Source organism: Psammomys obesus, unplaced genomic scaffold (assembly GCF_907164565.1).
Source record: "Psammomys obesus unplaced genomic scaffold, mPsaObe1.curated_primary_1811, whole genome shotgun sequence".
In the NCBI taxonomy this organism is placed as follows: Eukaryota; Metazoa; Chordata; class Mammalia; order Rodentia; family Muridae; genus Psammomys; species Psammomys obesus.
The window spans coordinates 6,830,916-6,854,371 of record NW_026588752.1 but is presented as its reverse complement, the minus strand read 5'-3'; the positions used below and the strand labels follow the sequence as shown (position 1 = coordinate 6,854,371).

General features: G+C 43.7%; 1 protein-coding gene across 2 annotated transcripts in view; it reads left to right on the top strand.

Moving 5' to 3' along the window:
* The window catches only part of Cramp1 (cramped chromatin regulator homolog 1), a 53,669-nt gene that overhangs the window by 1,378 nt on the left and 28,835 nt on the right, over positions 1–23,456 (top strand). For both annotated transcript variants that reach the window (XM_055604667.1, XM_055604668.1), the window contains exons 2-5: positions 333–673; positions 11,900–12,093; positions 17,026–17,179; positions 21,840–21,923. In XM_055604667.1, the coding sequence (XP_055460642.1) occupies positions 334–673; positions 11,900–12,093; positions 17,026–17,179; positions 21,840–21,923 (772 nt within the window). In that variant the 5' untranslated portion in view covers position 333. The remainder of the gene's footprint in view (positions 1–332; positions 674–11,899; positions 12,094–17,025; positions 17,180–21,839; positions 21,924–23,456) is intronic.

The following is a 23,456-nucleotide window of genomic DNA, read 5'->3' as shown; positions in this document are numbered from 1 at the left end:
CCCGGGACCACGGGTGGTGCGGGGAGCGAGGCGGGCCCAACCTGGGGGCCATGAGCTGCGGCGCGGTGGGGTAGGTGGCGGGACAGCGGGACCCGTAGCGCCGAGGCCCGGTCATGCTGCCTTGCCTTCCGCGGCCCTGGGCTTGTCAGTCAACCTGGGTTGGGGGCATCCAAGGGCGGGGCGGGGTCCCCGTCCGGTTCGGCTCAGCACTGTGCGGGCCCTCGGGCGGGCGGCGGGCGGCGCTGGAACAAACAACGGCCGCCATGTTGGGAGGCCGGCGGTAAACTTCTGCCCGCCGCCCGCCTTACCGCTCCTCGCCTCTCCCGCCGCAGGATGACAGTGAAGTTGGGCGACGCCGGCAGCGGGGAGGAAGGGCTCAAGAAGCTGGGCAAGCGGACGGCCGATGAGGAGTCACTGGACGGAGAGGGGCCCGGCGGCGCGGACGCGGCGGAGGACAGCAGCAGCACAAAGAGGGACGGGCAGACCCCTCGGGCCGCCGGAGCCCCCGCGCCACCCAGAGGGCTGCCGACCCCGTCCCCACCGCAGGGCAGCCCCCAGGACCAGCACCACTTCCTAAGGTCCAGCGTGCGGCCACAGAGCAAGAGGCCCAGGAAAGACGCACCCTGCGCTGTGGGCAGTGGTGGTGCCAGCGGTTCCGGGCCGCGCGGAAAAGGTAGGGACCCTATCCTGTGGCGCCTGGCAAGACCTCCTCGGGTGGCACTTGCAAGGGGCACGTGTCCCCTTTTACTCCTTCGAGGCTGTAGCTTTTCTCTTTATGCTAGGAGAAGGGGTAGGGATTGTCCTTATTCTGGGCAAGAGAAATAGGTTAACCAAAGGGTCCCTGTCGGCTTTTCAGGGATGGCCTTTTTAAATTATGCTCAATAGCTTAAGAGTAGGCAAAGAAAGTACCTGCTCTGTTTTCACACCTTAGGTGGTGGGAATACAACAAAGGAACTGGCTTTTGTAATTTATGGGCTGGGGAGGCTGTTGATGAGAAATGCAAAAGTAAGGTTAGTAATGGCAGAGGCTTTGGCTCATTGTCCTCCACCGAAGTGTTCCCGGCTTGAAAGTATGAAGAACACAGAAATGAGGGCCTTAGAGTTTCAACTGAGATGTACTTGGTGGCACAGAAAGGGTCTTTACTTGATGAAGTCAATGGTGACCTATTGGGCAGCCCACAGTACTGCCTTATGTTGAAACTGCTTTCCTGAAACCTCTTACCAAAATTAAAGAAGAAAAGTGCCATTTTGGTTCTTCACATGCCTTTATTTCCTCGTCTGCTTTTGACTGTATTTCAGCATCACAGTTTTTAAGAATGCAGGCGATTTGCATTCTTACATTGTTTTCAGACCAAGTTGCTCCCCCCCCCCCCCCTTTTTTTCTTTAAAGACAAGATCTGCTGGGTAGCCCAGGCTGGCCTGGAATTCACTTAGCCTTAGGCAGACCTTGAGCTCATAGAAATTCTTCTGCCTCAGTTTTCTGAGTGATAACAGATTACATGCCAAAGCCAATATGGTTGGCCTGTAACACTTTTGTTTTTAAATACCAAATGAACCATCAATTTCCAGTGAGCTCTCCATACTTATAGCCAGATATGAAGGCACACATCTTTAATCCAAACACTTGAAAGGCAGAGGCCTCTCTGTGAGTTCAAGGCCTACCTGGTTTACATAGCAAGGGCTTGGCCAGCCAAGTGCCCCAAAGAGAAACCCTGTATTGAAAAAACAAAACCCAAAACATTCACTTATAGCACTTGAACTTTTATAGTTTATTTTTCTTTGGGAAATACTGGTTTAAATTACCAAGATGATCCTGATAGTTTTAAAAAGAAAATATTTCAAGAGCTAATAGAGTGCCTGCATTGAGGATCTTATTCAGATGTATCCCATTAAACTTACTTCTGCCTCGTCCTCACCTGGAGGCCTGGCCTGCAGATTCATGGCCTTAACAAATAACAAAGAATTTTGAAGTATGCCCATTTAAAGATGTAAATATGAGGTAACTTTGTATGTTTCCAAAACTAAAAGTTGCCTCACAAGTTTATTTGGTGTTAGGAAAACATAAGTTTACAAAACTTGATTGCTTTGTAAAATCACTTTTCACTAGAGGATACAGGTGTGCTTAAGCCTCTTGGGTCTATGTTAAGCTCTTTTCTGTTCTTTGGTGCCTTTGGTGGTGGTGTTTCAGAAAGCCTGCATGTGGACTCCTATTGATACCTCACCTGCCATGTCCTCACCCACTCAGTTCTCTCCATTCATTCAGATTTGCTTTTCTGTCAGAGATGCACCCACTTGAGAAAAAAGGAACAAAAGCAATTGTTGGTGCCTCTTGACGTTTGACTGCTGGGAAGAAATATGTTGGTGGAAGCACACTGACTTATACATAGGTCCTTGTACATAGAAGGGGTGCTAAAACTGGTGTCCAGGGGGATGGAAGCTGTAAAGTGATAAAAAAAGGGTTTGCTTTTGTTTGCATAGGTAGAGGTTTCCTGGTTAACTTCTCCCTTAGATCATTGGTGCTTCTCGTTCTGATTTTTTTTTTTTTTTTTTTGAGGGATGGAAGTGGGGGTGGGTGGGTTCAAGACAGGGTTCTTCTGTGTGGCCCTGGCTGTCCTGGACTCAGTTTGTAAACCAGGCTGGCCTCAAAGCCAGAGAGCTGCCTGCCTCTGCCTCCTGAATGCTGGCATTAAAAGTTTGCACCACCATGCCCAGCTCTGTTTCTGACTCTTGTCCACTATGTGGCGTAGAGTAGAGTAAGCTGTCATAGTGCTTGTAGGAGGGCACTGAGACTCTGTTTCCTTTGACAACTTCTTTGGCAGTGCCTGCCTTCTTGCTGAATCCTCTTGGTAGTTGTCATCCCCTAAGAGCTTCACAAACCATTCAGATGTCCTTCACCATGCCCTGGACATCCCCAATCTGGCTTTGGAGAAGCTTTTGCTCAATCATCAATCACCTCCATCCACTGCCAGGAGAGATCAGGTGTGACCACATGCCCATTCGTTGTGTAGCCAACCCTCGGAAATGGTTCTCTGGAGGACATTTCTTTTACACTCTGGAAATCTCCAGTTTGGCTGGCCAGTGTGGGTCAGCAGGAAGTGAGGAATGCCTGCATTTTCAGTTCTCTCTGGAAAAAAACATGACTTGCTTATGCGAAGAAAGTTACAGTTGAGGCAGTGGCGGTTTCTTCAGTTGTTGGCTTCCCACCTTTCCAAGTCTCAGTCTGATGGGAGTTTGGAAGGAAGGAGTTATGGAGAAGAGGGAGTTCCTCCTTGTCTGTTTTTTTTCTACATAGCTGTGCTTGCTTTCTCTGAGGATGTAAGAATAGATTCTTTGACTTAAGTAAAAAAATTTTTCTAGTATGATTCCACATTTTTTTTTAAATGATAAAGGAAGAGAAGATTGAAAGCTCCTGTGGCAGGCATTTTCTCATTTCTGTAACATTGCTTTGAATGCTGAAGAAACGAGCTCATTATTTCTATCCTGAGCTGAGCCTAAGTCAGAAATAGCAGATCTTCTTGATTCTTCCAGCCCTGCCACACTCCCAGGGAGACCCAAGGTTCCTTTTGTGACTGAAATCCACAGTTGCTGATACTGTTTATAAGAATCTGGGTTAGAAGCTTGAGCCCTCTGATGCTCTTCTATGTTTGGCCAGTTCATCGACTGGAGGACTACTGAGTAAAATGGTTCATTTCTCAGAGCCTTAATTTCCTACCTTTAAAAAAAAAAGAAAGAAAAAGAAAAAATGAGGCTGGAGAGATGGCTGTGCAGTTAAGAGCACTTGTTGCTCTTGCTTCCCAGCACTGATGTGGTGGCTAACAAGCACCTATAACTCCAGTTCCAGAGGATCTGACACGCTCTTCCCGCTTCTGTGGACACTGCATGCATAATGCACAGGTATACAGACCAAACGCCCATACATGTAAAATAAAAGTAGATATTTTTAAAAGATGCCTTCTAAACATTTCGACTATTGCAGTGAGCTCTCTACAGTAGAAAGAGGTTGGAGCTAGCAGTCTAGGGCTTCCACTTCAGAGCTGTCAAACTGCTGGTTCAGGTATGAGGCAGGGGAGAAGTAATTCATAACATCTCAACTACAGATTCCTTTCTGAATAGTCAGGTGAACTCATGGCTGAGGCTTACATTTATCTTATCCTTCAGGGTTAAAGGATTCAACTTTATAGAAGGGACTTGGATCTCATGTGTTCTCAAGAGAACTTTCTGCAAAGTAGGTTTGCCAAAATCAATATACCTAGATCAGGTGAGCTTCTGCTTAGCTTTTGCCTTTGGGAATGCTCCAAGCAGGAAACAGCCGGAATGCTACCTACCTTCATATAGATGGAGATGGGCTTGGGGCCTGGTTGCTATTTTCACTGTTCTGTGGTCACCCTCAAAGCCTTTTGTTTGTTTGTTTTAAATCAGGTGTTGTGCCCAGCCATTCACTTGCTGGATGGGCTACAGTGGTTTATGCTATGAAGCATCTGTGTCCCCGTTACCTGGAGGTGAGGTCAGAGCATCTAAAGACCACAGGATAGAGTACTGTGGTTCTTCTATCCAGTCTAATTCAGGGAGAATGGGGCAGAGCCCATTGTAGTTAACCATAAGCAGTGACATCAAGCAATGCCAACAACCTGGAGGCCCAGGGAGAAGAGGATAAAGAGGGGACTCTAGCCGAGCGGTGGTGGCTACACCATCAAAGCAGATCTCTGAGTTTGAGGCCAGCCTGGTCTACAAAGAGAGTTCCAGGACTGCCAGAGCTTCACAGCAAAACCCTCTCAAAAAAGAGAAAGGACTGTTTTGCTTCTAGTCACACACTGTGACATCCAGTACAGTAGAGGACAGCTGAATGTGTGGTCCCTATTTCTGACATAGACCTCACCTATTCTTGATGTGTCAGAAGAGCCAGGACACATACTACCTTACAGTCTGGTTGTGATGACACCAAGGCAGAACTGTGTATAATTTTGTTTTTGAGATAGGAGCTCACTCTAGCTCAGGCTGGCTTTGAATTTATTGCTTCAGGCTCTTATGTGCAAGTACATTTCTGAAAGATTCTTGATAAGTTATAAAGTTGAAGGAAGTTGGTAAGTACATATGTTAACACCAACTACTTAACTGAAGGTTCATTTTATAGCCCTGGTTGGCCTGGAACATGCAATGTAGACTAGGCTGGCCTGGAATTCAGCCGAAATCCACTTCCAGCCACTGTCTACTGAGCACAGGGGTTAAAAACATGTAGCACTATATCTAGTCCCTTTTAAGGTTGAAATGAATGTAGTTTCTATGGTGTCTACCTTGGTAGGACTGTCTTGTGCTAGTAAAGAGTGCTTTAGCATATTGTGCCTTATTTTGAATTGTACAGAAACTATTTCAGATAGCAAAATCACAATTTGAAAATTGGTTTTGTCATAGATGGTATATGGAAGTTTTTTGTTACACTGAATAACTGATGAGCTTAGCACTAAAAAACAATATAAAAACCATCTAAAACAGAAGACATTTCAAACAGTTTGTAGTTCTATGGGGATCAAAGCTATTGACTGTATAGAAGACAGTGAGGAAATCTGTGTAGTATTCCATGAGGAGGTCATAGGGTTTTAGAGAAACAATAGGACTTTAGTTGTAAATATCTTTATTTGTGGGAGGGATGGGAGAACCTTTGAGGCATGACACAGCCTTGAGCCTTGTGAAAACAGAAGGCTCAATGGAAAGGAGGGAATCCCTGTTGAGGTGATCAGTGAGTAGCCCAGGGATGAGAAGCAAGGCTCCAAGTCATCTTCAGAGTATAAAGGAGGGCATTTTAGAGGTCACCTTAGAAGGTTCTCACAGAACAGTTGATCATACACATGGCATCCTTGGGGACTAGTTGAATAACCAGAGTTGGGAGGGATCCTCATTTCTTTATTTAACACTTGCCATATTAATCAAGTAGCAGCTTTGGATGTTAAAGATAATGGGGCTGGGCCAGTAGAAGGTGTTTGGATTTGTCCATTGAGGAAACAGTCACTGAGTACTAGTTTGCCTATAAAGAGTTCCTATAAACTAGTTGCCTATAAAGTGACCTTGACAGGGATGGTACCTTTCAGATACCCGAGGGACTTTACAAACAGAGCTGCTTGAGTCAGCTCCTGATGTGAATGCCCTATGCCAGCAGAGACACAGAATCGTGAGTTCTTATGTTTTGCCTGTACTGTGTATGCTGTAAACTGAGGTAGCCTTGTTGGACCTTGATGGTGTGTGCCAAACCTGGTTCCTGTGAAATGTCCCCATTTTCATGTGCTGCAAACACAGGCCATAGGGATGCTTCCTTGTGCCAGAATAGATAACCTTGGAGTTTCCAAAACACCTTTCTAAGAACAGACTGAATGAACAGGAGCCTGGGAATCTCTAGGACAATCACTGCATCGCTTGATTTAGCCAGTTGCCTGCTCTTCTGGATTTAATGTTTCTAGTTCTCAGAAGGAAGCTCACAAATGGGGGTGGAGGGAGGGAGGGCAGGACCTTTAAGACAGTGAGTTTATGTTCTTTTATGGCAGATTGTAATGGTGTTCTCTAAAGTTTACCATACTGGTCTCATTCTCTTCTCTTTCCCTCTCCCCTCTCTTTTCCCCTTCCTTTCCTTTCTCTCCCCTTCTCTGTTATCTCCTCCACTTTCTCTCCCTCTCCTAGTGATTGAACCCACCCAAGGTCTCACCAATGAGCTATTTGGGTCTCACCAAACCCAGTCCCGAAGTTTGTAAAAACTTTTTAAGGAATAGAAATCTTTCAAAGTTCTAATTCCTGCCATTCACGGACCACGTGGTTTGGGGTCAGTCTTTTAACCTCAGTTTCCTTATCTTGCACAAACTGAGGGAAAGACCTCAAGGTCAAGTTTCAGGTTTTGTCCTTCTAGAATCCTGATTTTTGTGGTATTTCGTATAATAGAAGCTTCTGCCATATGCTGTTTTGGTTGGGGAGGAAGAGGGTAGTGACTCTGGAGAGGATTAGTAGCAGCACAGAGTGGATGTGGGCAGCAGCGTGGCCTAGGGAGAAACCTGCATGTACAGTGGGAGAGTTGGCTCAGGCTTGCTTTTCCCTGCCTGGTGACTTTGGGGCTTTCATTGCTGTCGTAGCCCAGTCTCTCCACTTCTAAAATAGGTTTTGTGTCTGGACTAGGTGCTGGTGTTCTTTTTCTGCAGCTTTGGAGCTCTACTTAAAAGAATGGAGTTATACACGTGTGTATGTGAAGTTTAAGTCATATTCTGTTACTCTTAGGCTTGCTGTGTACTGAGCAGCCATGTAGCAGTGAAGAGCTACTCTGTTTCCTCAGTATTCCTGGTTGATAGCCAGGTTGGTTTTTGTCCTCCGCCAGTGATGTCAGAGCAACTGGGAAGGAAACCACAGCCATACGTGCTCTGGAGACCCCTTCTGTAGGGATGGTTAGCTGTGTGTATAGAGAGGAAAATGTTGGAATTGGTAGGGAACAGCCTTACCCAATGGTAATGAGGCACCTGAAGGATTGAGGTACTGGTGCTGGCCAGAGGCAGTGATGGGTTTGTGGTAGAGGTCTCCAGAACCTGGGATGTGCTTGTGTGGAGACTGAGACACAGAGGGCCAGACTAAGCCAGCCCAGTGGCCCTTTGTCTACTACTCCTGAGCTGCCATTGTTGCAAGTTTGGGTCTGGGAGAACAGGACCCTGTCTTTGCTTTCAAGGGGGCTCTCCCTTGGAAAGCCTGTTTGTGTACACCATGTCTCTTCAGGTTTCAGTGGCACTGGCTTTGATAAATACATATTCGGGGGTTGGGGATTTAGCTCACTGGTAGAGTGCTTGCCTAGCAACAGCAAGGCCCTAGGTTCGTTCCTCAGCTCTGGGGAAAATAAATAAATTAAAATAAAATAAAATAAAAGATAAATACATACTCTCAGCAAAGCCCTGTGCTCTCCAAGGCACCCGTGGAAGCCTTGGGCTTCTCACACACCTCTGCACCCAGGGAGTTTGGCCTCTGCTTCCTGGGGAAACTTCCAGTCCTTGCAGTTTTCTCTGAAGTCACCTCTTTTGTCTTTACTTCTACAGTTTTCCTGCTCACATCGATCACTCTTTCTTCCTCTGCATTTTTCTGGACTGAACCTCTTCCATGCTCTTACCATGGTCCTGCTTTCTATTTTTATTCTTTGTGTCTTCACCTGAAATTTTGGAGGGAGACTAGGTGTCAGTGTTCTTTCTCCAAGCTTCCAAGTTCTAGGATGCTGCAGAGTAAATGCTAGAAATGGTTACACGGAGTAATTTGCTTTTGTACTTGAATATCCAGGTTGCCTTAATTTCCCTCCTGAGGTCATAGTATTTTTGAAATAATGGAAAGGACCAGTTACCTCAGAGCAAATGGTAGGTTCTTGGAACGTTGGCTGTTGCTCTTAAGGAGTTGCTTGGTGCCTCAGCCCTTCTCACTGATGTAACTTTGTGCTCAGGATTGAGATTTGGTCTGCTCTGTCCCTGAGGTGCCTTCTACCTCAGATTGGCATCCATTCAGTTTTCCTGCAAACTTCACTCTCCTTATCTAGGTCACCAGTGAACTAGTAAAATCACATGACATTTGTCAGACACTTGGGTTCTGGGATTTAGATGCTGTGCATCTTTACTTTTGAGCATGCTAGTGCCAACATGGACTAACAAGTGGTCATCAAAGGGCTGGCTGGCTTGCATGCTTATTACTGGGGAGAAGAGAGCTTCCATTTCTTGAGAACCCAGAAATAGCTGAAGTCCTCCATTGTGAGGTACAAAGGTGGACAGCCAGCACTTCCTAAATGGCAGCATGTAGAGAACTGTGGGTTCCTGTGAACCAGACAGTCTGGCGTTTGAGAATCGTTTAACTTGTGTCTTGACACAAGAGACAGAAACATCTCTTGTCTCCTGGAAGTGCTTTCACAGCCTGCCTGTTTCACACACCCTGAGAATCCCCAGGTTTGTTGTGTTGAAGGGACAGTCTTGAGGTGTGTGCAGCCCTTCCTTGGCCTGCTGTGTAGCCCAGGGACCTGAGTAGTAGTGCCGGTGTAGATGCAGACTGGAGTCTGTTTTCATCCTGTTTGTGTTCAGAGCAGTAAATACTGGGTCTCAAATACAGCACTGACTGGTCTAGCAATTTCTACTCTTAGTAAAATGTTTTATACTATCTAGGAAGGTGACCATGAGCCATGTGAAGTTTTTAAATGTTGAAAATTTGGTCAGTGAGATTGAGGAACTAGGTTTCTTTTATATGTTTTTGTTAATTAATTTATTTTTATTTGTTTATTTTGTGAGACAGGGTCTCACTATGTAACCTGTGGCTGGTCTAGGACTCAATACATAGTCCAGGTTGGCCCAGACTCACGAGATCTACATGCCTTTACCTTCTGAGTGCTGGGATTAAATGCATGCACCACCATGTTTTTAACCTTAGTTAATACTTAAAATAGCCTTATGTGGTTATTGCTAGGTAACTGGACAGTTTGTCTGGCAAACCATCACTTTCTGTGTTGCTTCTATAACTCTGATAATGTTGCCTCTTGAAGTTAACCCACAAATATCTAAATGAGAAACTAAAGCCAAGTTGATGTAACTAGCTAAATGTTTTCCATGTGTGCAAATGTGCAGTTTTCTGGCTTCTGAGTGTGAGATGTTTTCAAATATTCTACTTTGAAATACGGGCTGCTTGGCCAGGCAGTAGTGGGTCATACCTATAATTCCATCACTCGGGAGGCAGAGGCAGGCAGATCTCTGATTTTGAGGCCAGCTTGGTCTGCAGAGTGAGTTACAGGACAGTTAAGGCTACCCTTAGAGAAACCCTGTCTCAAAAAAAAAAAAAAGAAGGAAGGAAGGAAGGAAGGAAGGAAGGAAGGAAGGAAGGAAGGAAGGAAGGAAGGAAAGAAAGAAAGAAAGAAAGAAAGAAAGAAAGAAAGAAAGAAAGAAAGAAAGAAAGAAAGAAAGAGGCTGCTCTTTGATTCACTATGGGGTTATCTCCTAGTAAACCCATGGTAGGGTAGAGACTGCTAAGCTGAAAGTCCACTTAGTAAACCTAAGCTGTAGCTAGAGAGATGGCTTAGCAGTTAAGAGCTCTTACATCTTATTTGGAGAATCAGAATTCAGTCCCAGCACCCATATCAGGGGCCTCACAACTGTATGTAAGTCCAGCTTCAGGGGATCTGGTGCCCTCTTGTGGCTCCCTTGGGTACTCTTCACACGTTCACACAGATAGACACAAAACATGTATGCACACAGTAGAAAGAATGTATTTTTTTAAAGCTACTTAAGCTGAGTTACACAGTCCCATAAAGAATTATTTATTTCTCCTTTTGATCTTGTCACTGCCTGGACACAGCAGCTTGATGCCATTTCCCAGCATCTGGAGATTATATTGGACATTGACAGACTGAGAAAAGATTGAGATCCCAAGGATTATTTCATACCATCCCATCAGTCGTTGGTAACTATATTTAGTGACACAGACTACAACATATACCTAGGGCTAGACAAAGCTACTGCAAGGAGTCGGATCTCTACCATCCCTGCCCTCAGCAGCCCCTGCTGGGCAGCCCTCATGCATGTCCTGATAGATAGTCAGAGGTACTCTTTTCAAGTGTGTGTGCATTCATGGACTTCTAATTGTTAATACTTTCATCTTTCACACTCTTCTATGAACGGCTTCTTTGAAAACTCCCCAGTAAAGGGAGACCTTAGTGGGGGGAGTAGCCCCGAAGCTATCCAGGAAGAGCCTCACCAGGCTGACTAGAAATTAAGTCTCAGATGGGGAGGCCTACAACTATCTCATTTAGGAAAACATTTCACAGTTTTCTGATCTAAACATGGTACGAAGGCCTCTAAACCTAGTACTTGGCACACTGAAGCAGGAGGATTGCCATGAGTTCAAAGCAAGCCTGTGATACACAATGAGACTGACAAAAAACAAACAAAAAAAATTAAAGAATTTTTACTTCCGTGATCTTAATTTCTCCCTCATATGATTGTTTCCAGCTTGGAAGGGTTCTTGGCAGTGTGTGGTTCTGCAGTCTTATAAAAGGAGACTACTGGTTAATGTAGGAGTGCTGTGAGTTCCTGTTCTCTACAGCAAGAAGCTCAACTGGCAGAGCACTGAGCTAGTGCTAAGTTCTTCATCTGTAATGGTGTTGTTGTCTCCAGGGTCCCTTACATTTTGTTGTGCTACTCTGTTAGCAAAGGATTTGGAAGGATTTTGCTAAAAATCAGTGACTGATGCTGCAGGAGAACTGTTAAGGGTGTTGGTGTTTTAGGACCCCAGAGATAATGTTGAGGCAGATGAAAGATAATGGAGATCTTAGGTATGGAGATAGGCTCAATGCTTAGAGTGTTAGCTAGCATGTGCAAGGTGCTAGAGTCAAATTTCTATTTCTGGAGAGGAAAAGCAAGAGATAAGGGTCTTTAGACTATATAGCACCTTAGGCATTAAGTGGTCCATGTTCTGAAATACCAACTGTTTTTATTATATAGATAGTCTTTTATACATAAAATGCCCCCTGTTACTTGAAGTTCAGTTTGCTTATTCAGAAACATGGTAAGGGTATTTCAAATTAAAAATAAACACATTTGAAAAAGAATCAGCATGAAATGTGATTCATGGCTTTGCTAAAGGGGCAGGGATTATACTTCAATATGGACAAAATGTCAGATTCACTGTATTGTTAAAACAGTCCACCCAGGCTCTCTCCTTACTGTACAAACATTGTAGAATCATCTGGTCAACTCTGGCTTCTGTTCAGGACTCAGTTGGCTTTTGGGTGCTCTTTTGCTGGCATTACCTATTGAAGATTTGGGGTGGGTTGGCAGTGAGCCCTTGCTCTTCGTGCCCTCTGTCCTATCCTTGCTCCTATCCCTCAGCTTCCTGGAACAGGTTACTGTATAGTCTTTCTCTCCAAGGAGGCGACGGTGGTGCATCTTCTTCTGGAAACGTGTCTGGGGTTGCTCCTGCCACCCCTGCAGGAGGTTCGCGCTCCTCTTCCCGTAACATAGGATCTTCAGGGCCTGAGAAGGAAGAAGGAAAGAAGGTCCGGAGGCAGTGGGAGTCGTGGAGCACAGAGGACAAGAACACCTTCTTCGAAGGCCTGTATGAGGTGAGTTGGAGACATGAGGCAAGGACCCACAGTGGCTGTCCTCCCGAGCTCTCATGTTTGCCTCATGTTTCCCTTTGCTGCATAGTTGTTAAGTGGGCAGATTCTATCAAGGATTCCACAAGTGGTCAGGGTAGCTGTCATCTCCTTCCTGGAGCTATTAGGATGATGCTCCTTCCGAAGGCTCTCAGTCATGTTTCATTTCCACTGGGCTTCCCTTGGCTATATATTGACTGACCAAGTGCAGAAGGGCGAGCAAATACCTGTCCCTGTCAGCCAGAGTAGCAGCTAAGTCCCAGAAGATATTACAGTTGACTTAGAGCCAAGTGTCAAGTAGAAAAGCCACTTCCCAGACCTACTGTCTACTGATGTAACTGTGCCTTGCCAGCTGCCTGCACTTTAAAGTTTGCTTCTCATAGCCTTGTAGTTATTTGTGAACACACTTTCATTATCTTCAAATGTGTTTTTCATGGTGCTTACTTTTACTTTTTTGGGAATATATTTATTTTAGTTTTATGTGTATGTGTATTTATACCACATACATTCAGTACCCTCTGGACAGAAGATGCCAGATACCCTGGAACTGCAATTCAGTTGCCATGTAGATGCTGAGCGATGACCTGAGTCCTCTGGAAGAGCAGCCTATGCTCTTTTAATTACTGAGCTCTTTTGCTCCTTAAAACAACAAAAATGCCTATAAATGTGCTGCTTGGGACGAAGGCAGATGGTCCTGTATACAGCTTGTCTGTTTTGTATAAAGAAGAAGTTTTGCTGGAGGATAGCCATGCCCATTCCTTCCTATGCTGTTTGAGCTGGTTGATGATCTAGTAACAGAGTTGAGTGGTTGCAGGAGATGTGTCTCATGCGCAAATGTGTGCATCTGTCCCTGGGGTCTTGTGCATGCTAAACAAGGGATTTACTACCACGCTGATTGCCCAGCCTATTTATCCAGTCTTAAGACTTTTTTAAAATTCCTTGCAGATTCTGTCATTGTATATAACACTGTAGTGAACATGTTGGCTCACATTCCTTATTTTAGATGACTTCTTTGTCATGTTGACTTAATCTGTGAGCCTTGTCCTCTTGCTAGTTAGTTCTCCAGAGTGGTGGATGCACCTTGGGGAAGCCTAGGAAGGACAAGTACAACACACGAATGAAGCCTAGGAATTTAAACCATGAAGTGTTTACAGAAGATTAGAAAGGGAGACACTTCTAATGGGCCACAGACTTGGCTTCATTATATTCCTACGGCTGTACTCCTCCGTCCTGTGGCTGATGGCCTAAGTTCTGCCGTTCCAGGGTAGTGTGACTGGTATGTTCACATGACTTGACCCTTGTTATTCATAGAAAGAATGAAATAGATACATAAAAGACTTGTTAGGGTAGTTGCCGAACCATTCAAACAATGGTTTTTTTCTTTTCAGAGTTATAATAAAGCACAGACCCCATCTGTATACATCTTCTAGTTATGCTTCTTAAAGCTGTCAGGTATAGAAGACTTGTGATTCCTGCTGGGTTGTAAGAGTGCAGATGTTAGTGAGTCCTCTCCTAAACTGTAACTACCATGGTATTTTCCTTCCTTCTTGGGAGACTGAGCTCTGCAAGTGGTCTGGCTTGGCTATCCAGCTACAGAAAATGAAATGTGAGATGTGGTTGTTGATTGAGAGCAGTGGCAGAAGGTTTTCTTGTTAAGAGCATCCTCTGCCATCGTTCAGGTGCTTAGCATTTCCTATCTTTGGGCTAGCCTTGTTTCATTTTCTCCAGTTGGACGTGTGCTTAGATCTCCTAAGTCCTTGATGAGTAGTAATGTTATTAGTGTTGGCGTCAAGTTGACAAAATGAATGCAAGAGTGTGTACATATGCCTTATGTCTCATTTGGGTTCTGACTAAAAGATCCTGATGAAGCCTTGTTGTCTCTTTGACCAGTGTCAGGTAAGTGTGGGCAACTGAAATCTCCAGCTGTGGGATTAATGGTAGCTGGGCAGAGACCTCTGTTCTGAGAATTGTCTCTGTAATATCTGTCAACATATCTCGGTGTGTGTACACATAAGGATGCTGGGAATGAGACATTTTGTGCATGCTAGGCACGGTGTTCCCCAACTAAGTAAATAGATTTTCACATTCACTGTCTTCTCGAGGAACCTAGTCTAACTTAGTTACTATTGGGAACCCAACTCACAGTAACACTCCTGGCCTAGAGGCTGCAGATGGCTGGCCAGATGCAGGGACTCCACTGCTGTCTTTGTCCTCAGTCTATTTCTTCTCTCTTGTTTAATATATCCATATCTCCAGCTCTAATAAGGACAGCGTTGGGTCTGAGCGTTGGTGTTTCAGATGATGGCCCATCTAGACTCCATTCTGTGGCTAGCAGCAACTAGAATCAAGTAAAGGTGGGCATGTGGATGTGTCCTGAAGATACGTGCTGTAGACCTTGGCTAAATTCTTTTGTTTTCATGGTATTTCTATATAACATAAAACCCACACCAAGTTTTTATTTTATTTGCCTTCTACCTATGTGAGTGGTTTTTAAAAATCATTACTCTTTTAACCATACTGTGCTTAATATACTGCATTGAGAACTGCTGTGAAGGCCTTGAATTTGATGTGCACCTCAAAGTACTCACCCAGGTCCCTGCAGATACATAGGCATCAGGGATATCTTTGGCTTTTTGCTGATTAAATACTGTGAGTTTTTACCACTTTGACTTTGAGTCTTTTTCTCTCCCAATTTTGCATAATTTTTGTTGTTGTTGAGCCATTATCATGTTCATAATGAGATTGGAACTGTGATTCTAGGAATGCAGTGGTGCCTCTGGCCCTACCTTTCAGTGGCTTACCATCATAGCAGACAAATACGACAGGCACATTCAGGTTGACTGTAAGGCCCATACTCTGATCCCACAGATAGTGTAGTTTGAGAATACAGGTTCAGGAGTCATAAATGAGGTAGTCAGGCCTCACCGCAGTGAGATTGTCTTTATATGCTTCCTGCTCAAGTTACCAGTTGCTGAGGAGATAGCCTCCCAGTTAGACACAGAAACAAGGTGTTTTAGACCCAGCAATACCTTTTTTCATGATTCAGTGCCTGTAATATTTTCCTTTTCATGAGATTGGGTCTCAGTCTGTTGCCTAGGCTGACTTCAACCTCCCTATCCACTTGTCTTAGCATTGAGTGTCTGCTTCCTCTTAAGTTTTTTAAAGCAATGAACAAGTTGTAATTTAAATTAATCTAACTTTTCATTTTAAAACAATGTCAGAATTTTTGAAATGTTAAAAAAGGCCAATGAGGTGGCACAGCAGGTGTGTGTCATCAAGCCTGACCACCTGGCTTGATCTCCAGGACCCATATAGTAGAAGGGAGAGGACTGAGTCACACAAGCCATATCTGACTTTCACATATGCACTGTGGTACATGCACTCATATGCACTCATACACATACCCCCCCCCCCAAAAAAAAAACCATCAAAACAATAAAAACCGAAAACAAAAGCTGAGTACAGTGGTGCATGCCTTTAATCCCAGCACTCAGGGAGGTAGAGGCAGCTGGATTCCTGTGATTTCAAGGCCAGCCTGGTCTAAAAAGTGAATCCAGGATAGGCAAGGCTACACAGAGAAACCCTGTCTCAAATAAACAAACAAATAGAGAAATAAATAGAGAAATTCCTATATCTAACCTAGTTTTAAGTGAGAGCTGCCACAGTTGTGATGCCAGCCTGGATCAGTGTTTTCAGGTGTTACCTTTCACACCATTCTGGATATTGAGACAGCAAAGACCACATTTTCCATCATTTTTTTCTTAAATTAGTTTAAACAACTTGATTGCTTCTTATCTGACACAGCAGTCACTGTGGAGTTTGTCCAATGGCCATCTTGTTTCCATTGCTGTGTCAGAGGATTACAGATCCCATTTAAAAAAGAGCCTTTCCTCATACCCGTTGGTGTTTTTGTTACGTGTAGACCCATGGAGCCTACTGTATTATGTGGATCATGATCCATTCACATCACTGAATTGTGCCCACATGATTAGGGAATAGTTTGAAACCTGTCTTTTCTTGGGTGAGGTCTCAGTCTGGGCGCCTCTAGGATTCCATGCTCATCTGACACATACTTGTGCAGCCCTGGAATTAGCTATTGTTTGTAGAACAGATTCTCTATGAAAATAAATAGATGGGTGTGGTAGCATATGCCTTTAATCCCAGCATGGAAGGCCAGCCTGGTCTATAGAGGGAGTTCCAGGACAGCCAGAGCTACACAGAGAAACCCTGTCTCAAAAAAACATGAATGAATGAATGAATGAATGAATGAATGAATGAATGAATGAATGAGTAGATAGATAGATAGATAGATAGATAGATAGATAGATAGATAGATAGATAGATAAGGGAAAATGTTATTTGAGTTCTGGGTTGCTGTGGCGACAGGGCACTCTCAGTACTTACTACTTGATTGTTTTCTTGAGACCACCAAACAGCTGGTTCTCTATAGCATATAAAGAAAGAACACAGGAATACAAGTTCCACACCCAGATTTTGCAGGAGGTCTTCTAGGAAGGGCTGGCCCTCAGATAATGGTCAGAATGCCTTCTGTTTGGTTCTGTTCCCAAGTGTTTGTATTTGTCACTTCTTTTTGATCCCATTTTCTGTGATCAAATAAGCAAGGTGGTTTTGAGGAGTGACCTATTTTTATTCTAAGATGCTTTGTGATGACAGCCTGAGCTCTCCACCATGCTCTTCTCTTGTCTGCAGGTCTCTCTTGTGGCCATCCAAAATGAAACTGTCCGAATGATAAGTTTTATGCCTTTTCTGTTTTGAGGCCGTTTTAGTTTGTTTTATGTTCATAGCTGGTCCCTTTTTGATTGTTGATGATGCCTACATTGTACAAAGAAGTTGTTTTATTTTCATTGCTGTGCTTTTATTGTGGACTTTTTTTTCTAGCATGGAAAAGATTTTGAAGCCATTCAGAACAATATTGCTCTAAAATACAAAAAGAAGGGGAAGCCTGCAAGCATGGTGAAGAACAAAGAGCAGGTCCGGCATTTCTACTACCGCACCTGGCACAAGATTACCAAATACATTGACTTTGACAATGGTGAGTGTTCCACAGACCCAGCCTCTAGAAGACCACCAGGCAAAGTTGATTCTATTCAGGCAAACAATATTGCCCACTCTTTGTGACACTATTTTCACCCAGCTGCTTACTATGGGACTTGCCTTCTAGTGCTTTGTTTGGTGGCATACCTAGAGCCTATTGGTTAAACTTAGTTATGAGGAAGTTGCCCACATCTGTGTTACAGGAACCTTACTACTGTTGTGTTTTCTGTGTTCAGAGTCTTTGTGTGTGTGTTCAGAGTGTGTGTGTGTGTGTTGGTTGACAGACTTTTCATGGGAAGTACAACACAGACATCTATTTGCCCCGAAGAGGGAGGGCCCCATGGCAGACCAGACTAAAGCAATGGTACAACCAAACTCCAATCTGGTGGACCAATGAGTTTTTTGGCGGGGAGGGCCAATTACAGGAATATGAGTGAAGTAGCAGAAATGACGCAAAGTTGTGTCATCCAAGCCACCCAGTAGGTGTGACAGATCACCAAGGCTGGAATGCCAAGGCACACTGCACACCCTGTCATCAACTCAACAGGTTGGAAATTGTTCTTCCAAGGTGGCTTTTTGCTGGTGTCTACTTCTGGGCAGTTGAGCTTTAACCAAGAGCTTTCTTTACAGTTAGATTTGTCTGAGAAAAATGCTTAGTAGTCTTTGCTGCATATATACTCTTACAAAGGGAATCTGGCATAGGAAATGTGGTCAATTTCAGGTACTTGCTAAAGCTATTTTGAGTTGTTTACTTCCTTTCCTAATGGAGCTTCCCTGCAGGGAGTATTTTACCTTCCCCTAGAACATCCCATTGTAAACATACAGTTCTAGACTATCTGCTTGTTCACTCTCTTTTTACATCCTATGTCTCACAAAGAGACGTAGGATGGAGGAAGATTTTTTTTTTTTTAACCTGGGAGGAAACAGCCTCATGGCACAAGGTTTTTGGGTCCCCCTATGACTTTGAGCACTGAGATAAGATGAGCTGTGGATGCACAAGGAAGCCTGAATTTTGCTGGTCTGCTGGGGTGGATGCTGGCTTTAAAAGGACTCTGGTCATCTGTGTTACAGTCAGGATTTACACAGTCCAGTTCATCTTCTAGGAGGTGCCCAGATCATCTCCAGCTATCGGCCTGGTTTCTGTTTAAAAGCACCCTTCGTTGACATCTTCAGTGACACTGCCTCTTCAGTCCATAGTCTAATCAACTGTCCTTCCCTGTAAAACTTAGCCACCTCCTCCATCTGTGTTTCTGGATTCTCTCCGCACACTCATTTGGTCCCAGCCTGCTGCATCCTGCCTTGCATTTCTGCAGTTTCTCTAGTGTGCTTGTCTAGAAAGCCTTCCTTTGAATACTGACTTTAAATTTTCCAGATAGTAAAGTTTCTCTTTTCCAGATACTATTTTCCAGATAGTAAAGTTTACTGTCTCTCTTATGAGTTTCTCTTGTAAGAAAGCTGTGGCCACATTCCTTCTTCTCCTGATTCCTGCCTGTGCCTTCATGTCAGCCTTTGACACTCCTGATCTTTACTATTCTGTGGTGTGTTCTTTGCCAGGTCATAGTATTTTGGCCATGATATGCATCAAGATACTATAGCTTTAAAAGACAATGCATGCTGACTGAGGAGTAGTGATCTATCGGGTCACACACCCTTCTTCCTCTTGTCTATTCATTTCTAGAGACCCTGGGATTAGACTGTCAATCTCCATACCTGGGGGCCATCTCCCAGTTGATCTCAGGATGTTGCTTAGCTTTCAGAATTCGTATGGTCATCAACAAAAGATTTTTCTGCAGACTTTAAGTTAACTCCTTTTTGTTCTTTCTCTTTTTACCACCACTGCTGTATGTCCCATCACTGTTTTTTTTTTTTTTGCATATATCAGCACTGGTCCAGTCTCTGAGATCCAAGGCTGTCTTCATTCATGTCCAACTGTAGTGAAACATCTGGACCATCCAGATGCACTGTTTATGCACTTTTATTTTCTTGTTGGTGCTCATAAGTTTTGAAAGTCATTCTAAGACTGAGGGTCCACTCCAGCTGCTCTTGAGAAGTCTCTCCCAGTGAGAAGAAGGCTAATGAGCTACAATTGAAAGACTGTGGTGGATCAAGTTTATACCTTCTATGGTGATTGAATGCGTCTGACTTCATTTAGTTCTACCTTCAGGCATTGTGGATGGTACAAAGTTGAGTACTGTCCATGGCTATTGTTCCTTGTATTTCAAACAATCTGTTGCATTTACAGAAAAAGTGCTTTATTCTTGGGTTATAATGGAGCTTGTCTGAGTCCTTAAGTATTACTAAGAACCAAAGCAGAAATAAGAAGGGCATGTGTTACGACCTGGGGTCTGGGATAACCCAGGGCAAGTCATCACTGGGATTATGACTCCCTCTTATCACTGCTTAGTATTCTGGCCTGTGTGTGTCATCTGGAATTTTAGAAGCCTTACAGTCCTGTATTGTTTCTATATAGACAACAGGTCTCTGACAGCAGCTGCTGGTGTTCCTGGAAGGGAACAGTCACTATGTGCTCACCTTTCTGTATTATCTCCTGTCAAGTTTGAGTTTTCGCCAACAGACTTGATATTTTAAAGGCGAGCTCTGGAGCTGGGCATGGTGGCACATGCCTTTCCCAGCATTCAGAAGGCAGAGGCAGATGGATCACTGTGAGTTTGAGGCCAGTGTGGTCTACAAAAACTAGTCCAAGACAGCCAGAACTACACATAGAGAAACCCTGTCTTGAAAACCAAAAAACTAAACCAAAACAACAACAACAAAAAAAAGGCAAGCTCTGTTCTCCATCTCTGAGCCTGTACCAATATATACACTAGTGCAGCACTCCTTATAATGGAACAAGGATGTGCCTGGGGATGTTTTCTTCCCTCTGGAGTTTCCCACTCCCCAGCCTACAGATACTTTTTATCTTTTTATTTGATGCTTTGATGCTGTTTTATCCTCTTTAGGGCTTATAAACCTTTTTTCTTTTCTTTTGTTCCTTCCTTTATCCTCCTCCTTTTTCTTCTTTTTAAAAAAATCTTTTGGTTTTTAAAGACAAGGTTTTCTGTGTAGCCCTGGCTGTTCTGGAACTGGCTGTGTAGATGAGGCTGGATGAGAACTCAAAGAGATATGCTTGCCTGTGTCTGTCTGTCTCTCAAGTAGGATTAAAGGTGTGTGCTTCCCCCCCCCCTTTTTTTCTGTGTTTGTAGGGGCTCTTTTTCCTTTAATATTTCAGATATTGAACTTTTAAAAACATTTGTGATTGTTGTTGTAATATGGTCCACATACCCTAAAACTCGCCCTCCTTTTGTTTTGTGTAGGTCAGGATCTGGTACATTCATGAAGTTCTGTAACCACTGCCTTTGTCTAGTTTTAAAGTACTTTCATTACTATTACTTCAGAGAAGTTCCCATGCCTGTTATCCTTCCTACCAACTTTGAACCTCCTCAGCTGCTACAACTACCTTTCTACAGTCTTTGGATTTATCTGTTTTGGATGTTTCATGCAATTGGTTTCATAGCATACATGAGTTTGTTGTTTTTGTTTTTGTTTTTTTTTTTTTCCTTTTTCTTGGCTTTTTTCACTGTGCATGATTTTATGGTTTGCCTGTATTTTAGTGTAAATAACATTCCATCATATTTATGGGCCACATTTTTTGTTATCTATCGAACTCTTAGGTTCCTCTTGAGATTCTGAAATGGTCTTGGGTTTTTTTTCCTCCCAGGAAAACCTTCAGAATTGGTCAGCCCTAGTATTTTAGGAAAGGCAGAGTCTTTGAGGTAGTCCACATTTCAGAATCATACTAGTGTATTTATTTGCTGTTGCACACAGCTGAATATTAAGGCCTGGAAGAAATCTCTGAGGAGAAAACAATTGAGAGATTTTGCGAGGGCCATTTGTCTGCTCTGAGATGACCTGACAGTGCCTAGACTGTTGTTCTGTAATGGAAAATATGTATAGAAAACACAGAAGGCTTACTCTCCTCTTGCCTGGTTTTCAGTTGGGGCTATGCAAGGTGCAAGAATCCTGGGATCCCCTATTCTCAGAATGGCTCTAGGCAAAAGCACCTGAAGAATTCTGTTAATTTCTGCTTCTCAAAGGGGCCTCTGAAGCCTCACACAGCAGCTCTGTGGTTCCATATTGAGCCATGTCCCTGGTTGTTATTTATTTATTTATTTATTCATTCATTCATTCATTCATTCATTTATTTATTTTCTAAATGAAAGCTGTCACCTATTGGTGACAAGGATGGATGTTGGGAAAGAACTTGTTGGATATGGATATGATCTGTTGTCATCTGGGAAGGCACAGCAAGTGGTAAGGCGAGTTCTCAGAGTTCAGGCTGTTGGCTCACCAGCACTTGGGGAGCACTATGCCAGAAGGTGCTGGCCATTCAGCTCTTCTTCCCCCTTCTCTGAGAACATTCCTTGTCAGTTAAGCCATTTTCTTAAGGAGACATTTGCATTGCCTGTCAGGAGTAATGTTTAGACCTCACCCCTCATTTTTTAGAAACAATACTGCTCCTCCTGTATACTTTCTGCCAGTTTCTCCAGAGGTCAGTGACTATGTGCTGTGATCCACATGTGATAAATTTCAGCCTCTAAACAGGCTGTACCCTGTGATGTCTGTCCCTCCTGCCTAACATCTATCCTTGTATCTTCCAGTGTTTTCTCGTGGGCTGAAGAAATCATCCCAGGAACTCTATGGTCTCATCTGCTATGGCGAGCTACGCAAGAAGATTGGGGGTTGTGAGTACTGCCGCTGCTCTTGGGTCATCCTAGTGGTCTGTCCTGGTCACCGCTGGTCTTTAGCACAGGGATGAATCTGGTGTTTTTCCTACTTTTATCTTGAAGGTTTTTTGTTTTGTTTTGTTTTTACAACAGAAAAGCTGAAAAAAAGATAACAATGACCATGCCTTCGCCTGATCTCTCATTAATGTTTGCTTATGCTTTTTACACAGGTTTATACACACAGGTGCAATTTTTTTTCTCACATCTAACTGTACATCCTTATACCACACCCTAAAGACCTCAACCCTGTAATCTGAACTACCTAACGCCTGTCATGATTGCACTGAGTCATTTCAAACTGGCCAAAGAGCTCAGTGCCCAGCTAACTCCAGAGTCTTCAAAACACCCCCATGTGAATGTCAAGTCCTTGCCTAGGACTACTGCCCCCCAGGCAAAGCCATCTGTATATAAAGTGGTTGTGGGTTTTTTTGTTTTTTTGTTTTTTTCCATGATTGCCTATCTGAGCATGCATATGAGAAGGGCATCAGTTCTGGCTGGATCTCTATAGACCCTAGTGTGACTACAGCTCAAGGCTGCTTGTTCTTATTTCAGCCTGTGGCCCCACCACAGGAATCTGCTAGATGTTATGCTCAAGAATTCTCACTTTCCCCCTTCCCTTCTTGTTTCTCGTAAGGTCCTGTCGGATTGCTTTGGCCTAACTCCACTTGGGCACTACCCGCTAGGCCTCTGTCTCTGTACAATCTGCTCGATGTAGGACTACAGGACTTTGTTCCTGCCCTAGCTTCCCTGTTAATTAGCCCATCTCCTCCTGCAGACCTGAGCTTTACTGTTTCTGCTTACAAAGGCTTAAACTCTGAAGTACTACATTTTTTCATGTATTTGTGGGGTGCATGGAGAGTTGTTAGTGTCTGTCTAAGAGCATTCTTGTGCCTGGCTCTTGCAGGACCATGCCTGTACTTGTCATTTCTAGTGTTCTTCCTCCCTTCCTGAAGCCATTTCCACCTTGGCCCTTCCCTTCAGGGTGAGAGCTTCCTTTATCTCTGTGCTGCAGTTGTACCAGCATTGAATCCTTTCACTTAATTTTCATTTGAAAAAATTTCATTTTGTTTCCACTCTTTTGTTTTTAGAGTCAGGGTTTCTCTGTGTAGCCCTGGCTGCCCTGGACTAAGTTTGTAGACCAGTCTGGCCTCGAACTCCGTGATCTGCCTTTTTCCACCTCCCAAATGCTGGGATTAAAAGCCCTCACCACCAAGCCCAGCTCTGTTTTCATTTTTTCTTTCTTTCTTTTTTAATCCTGTTTACAACTGTCTTATACTGTCTATGATTTTTTTTTTTTTAAATCCTTTAGTTCTTCATAGGTACAGTATGTCTCTGGCTGCTTTTTTAATTTCATTTCTTGCCTTTGGTTATCTGCCTGGCTGAATTATTGTGGTCCTGTTATTCCTCAGTCACTTGGTACTGTTGAGGAATTTTATAGTGCACACCCAAGTTTTTCTGTCTAAGTTCTTGTGTTAGCTTTTTAATTCTTGC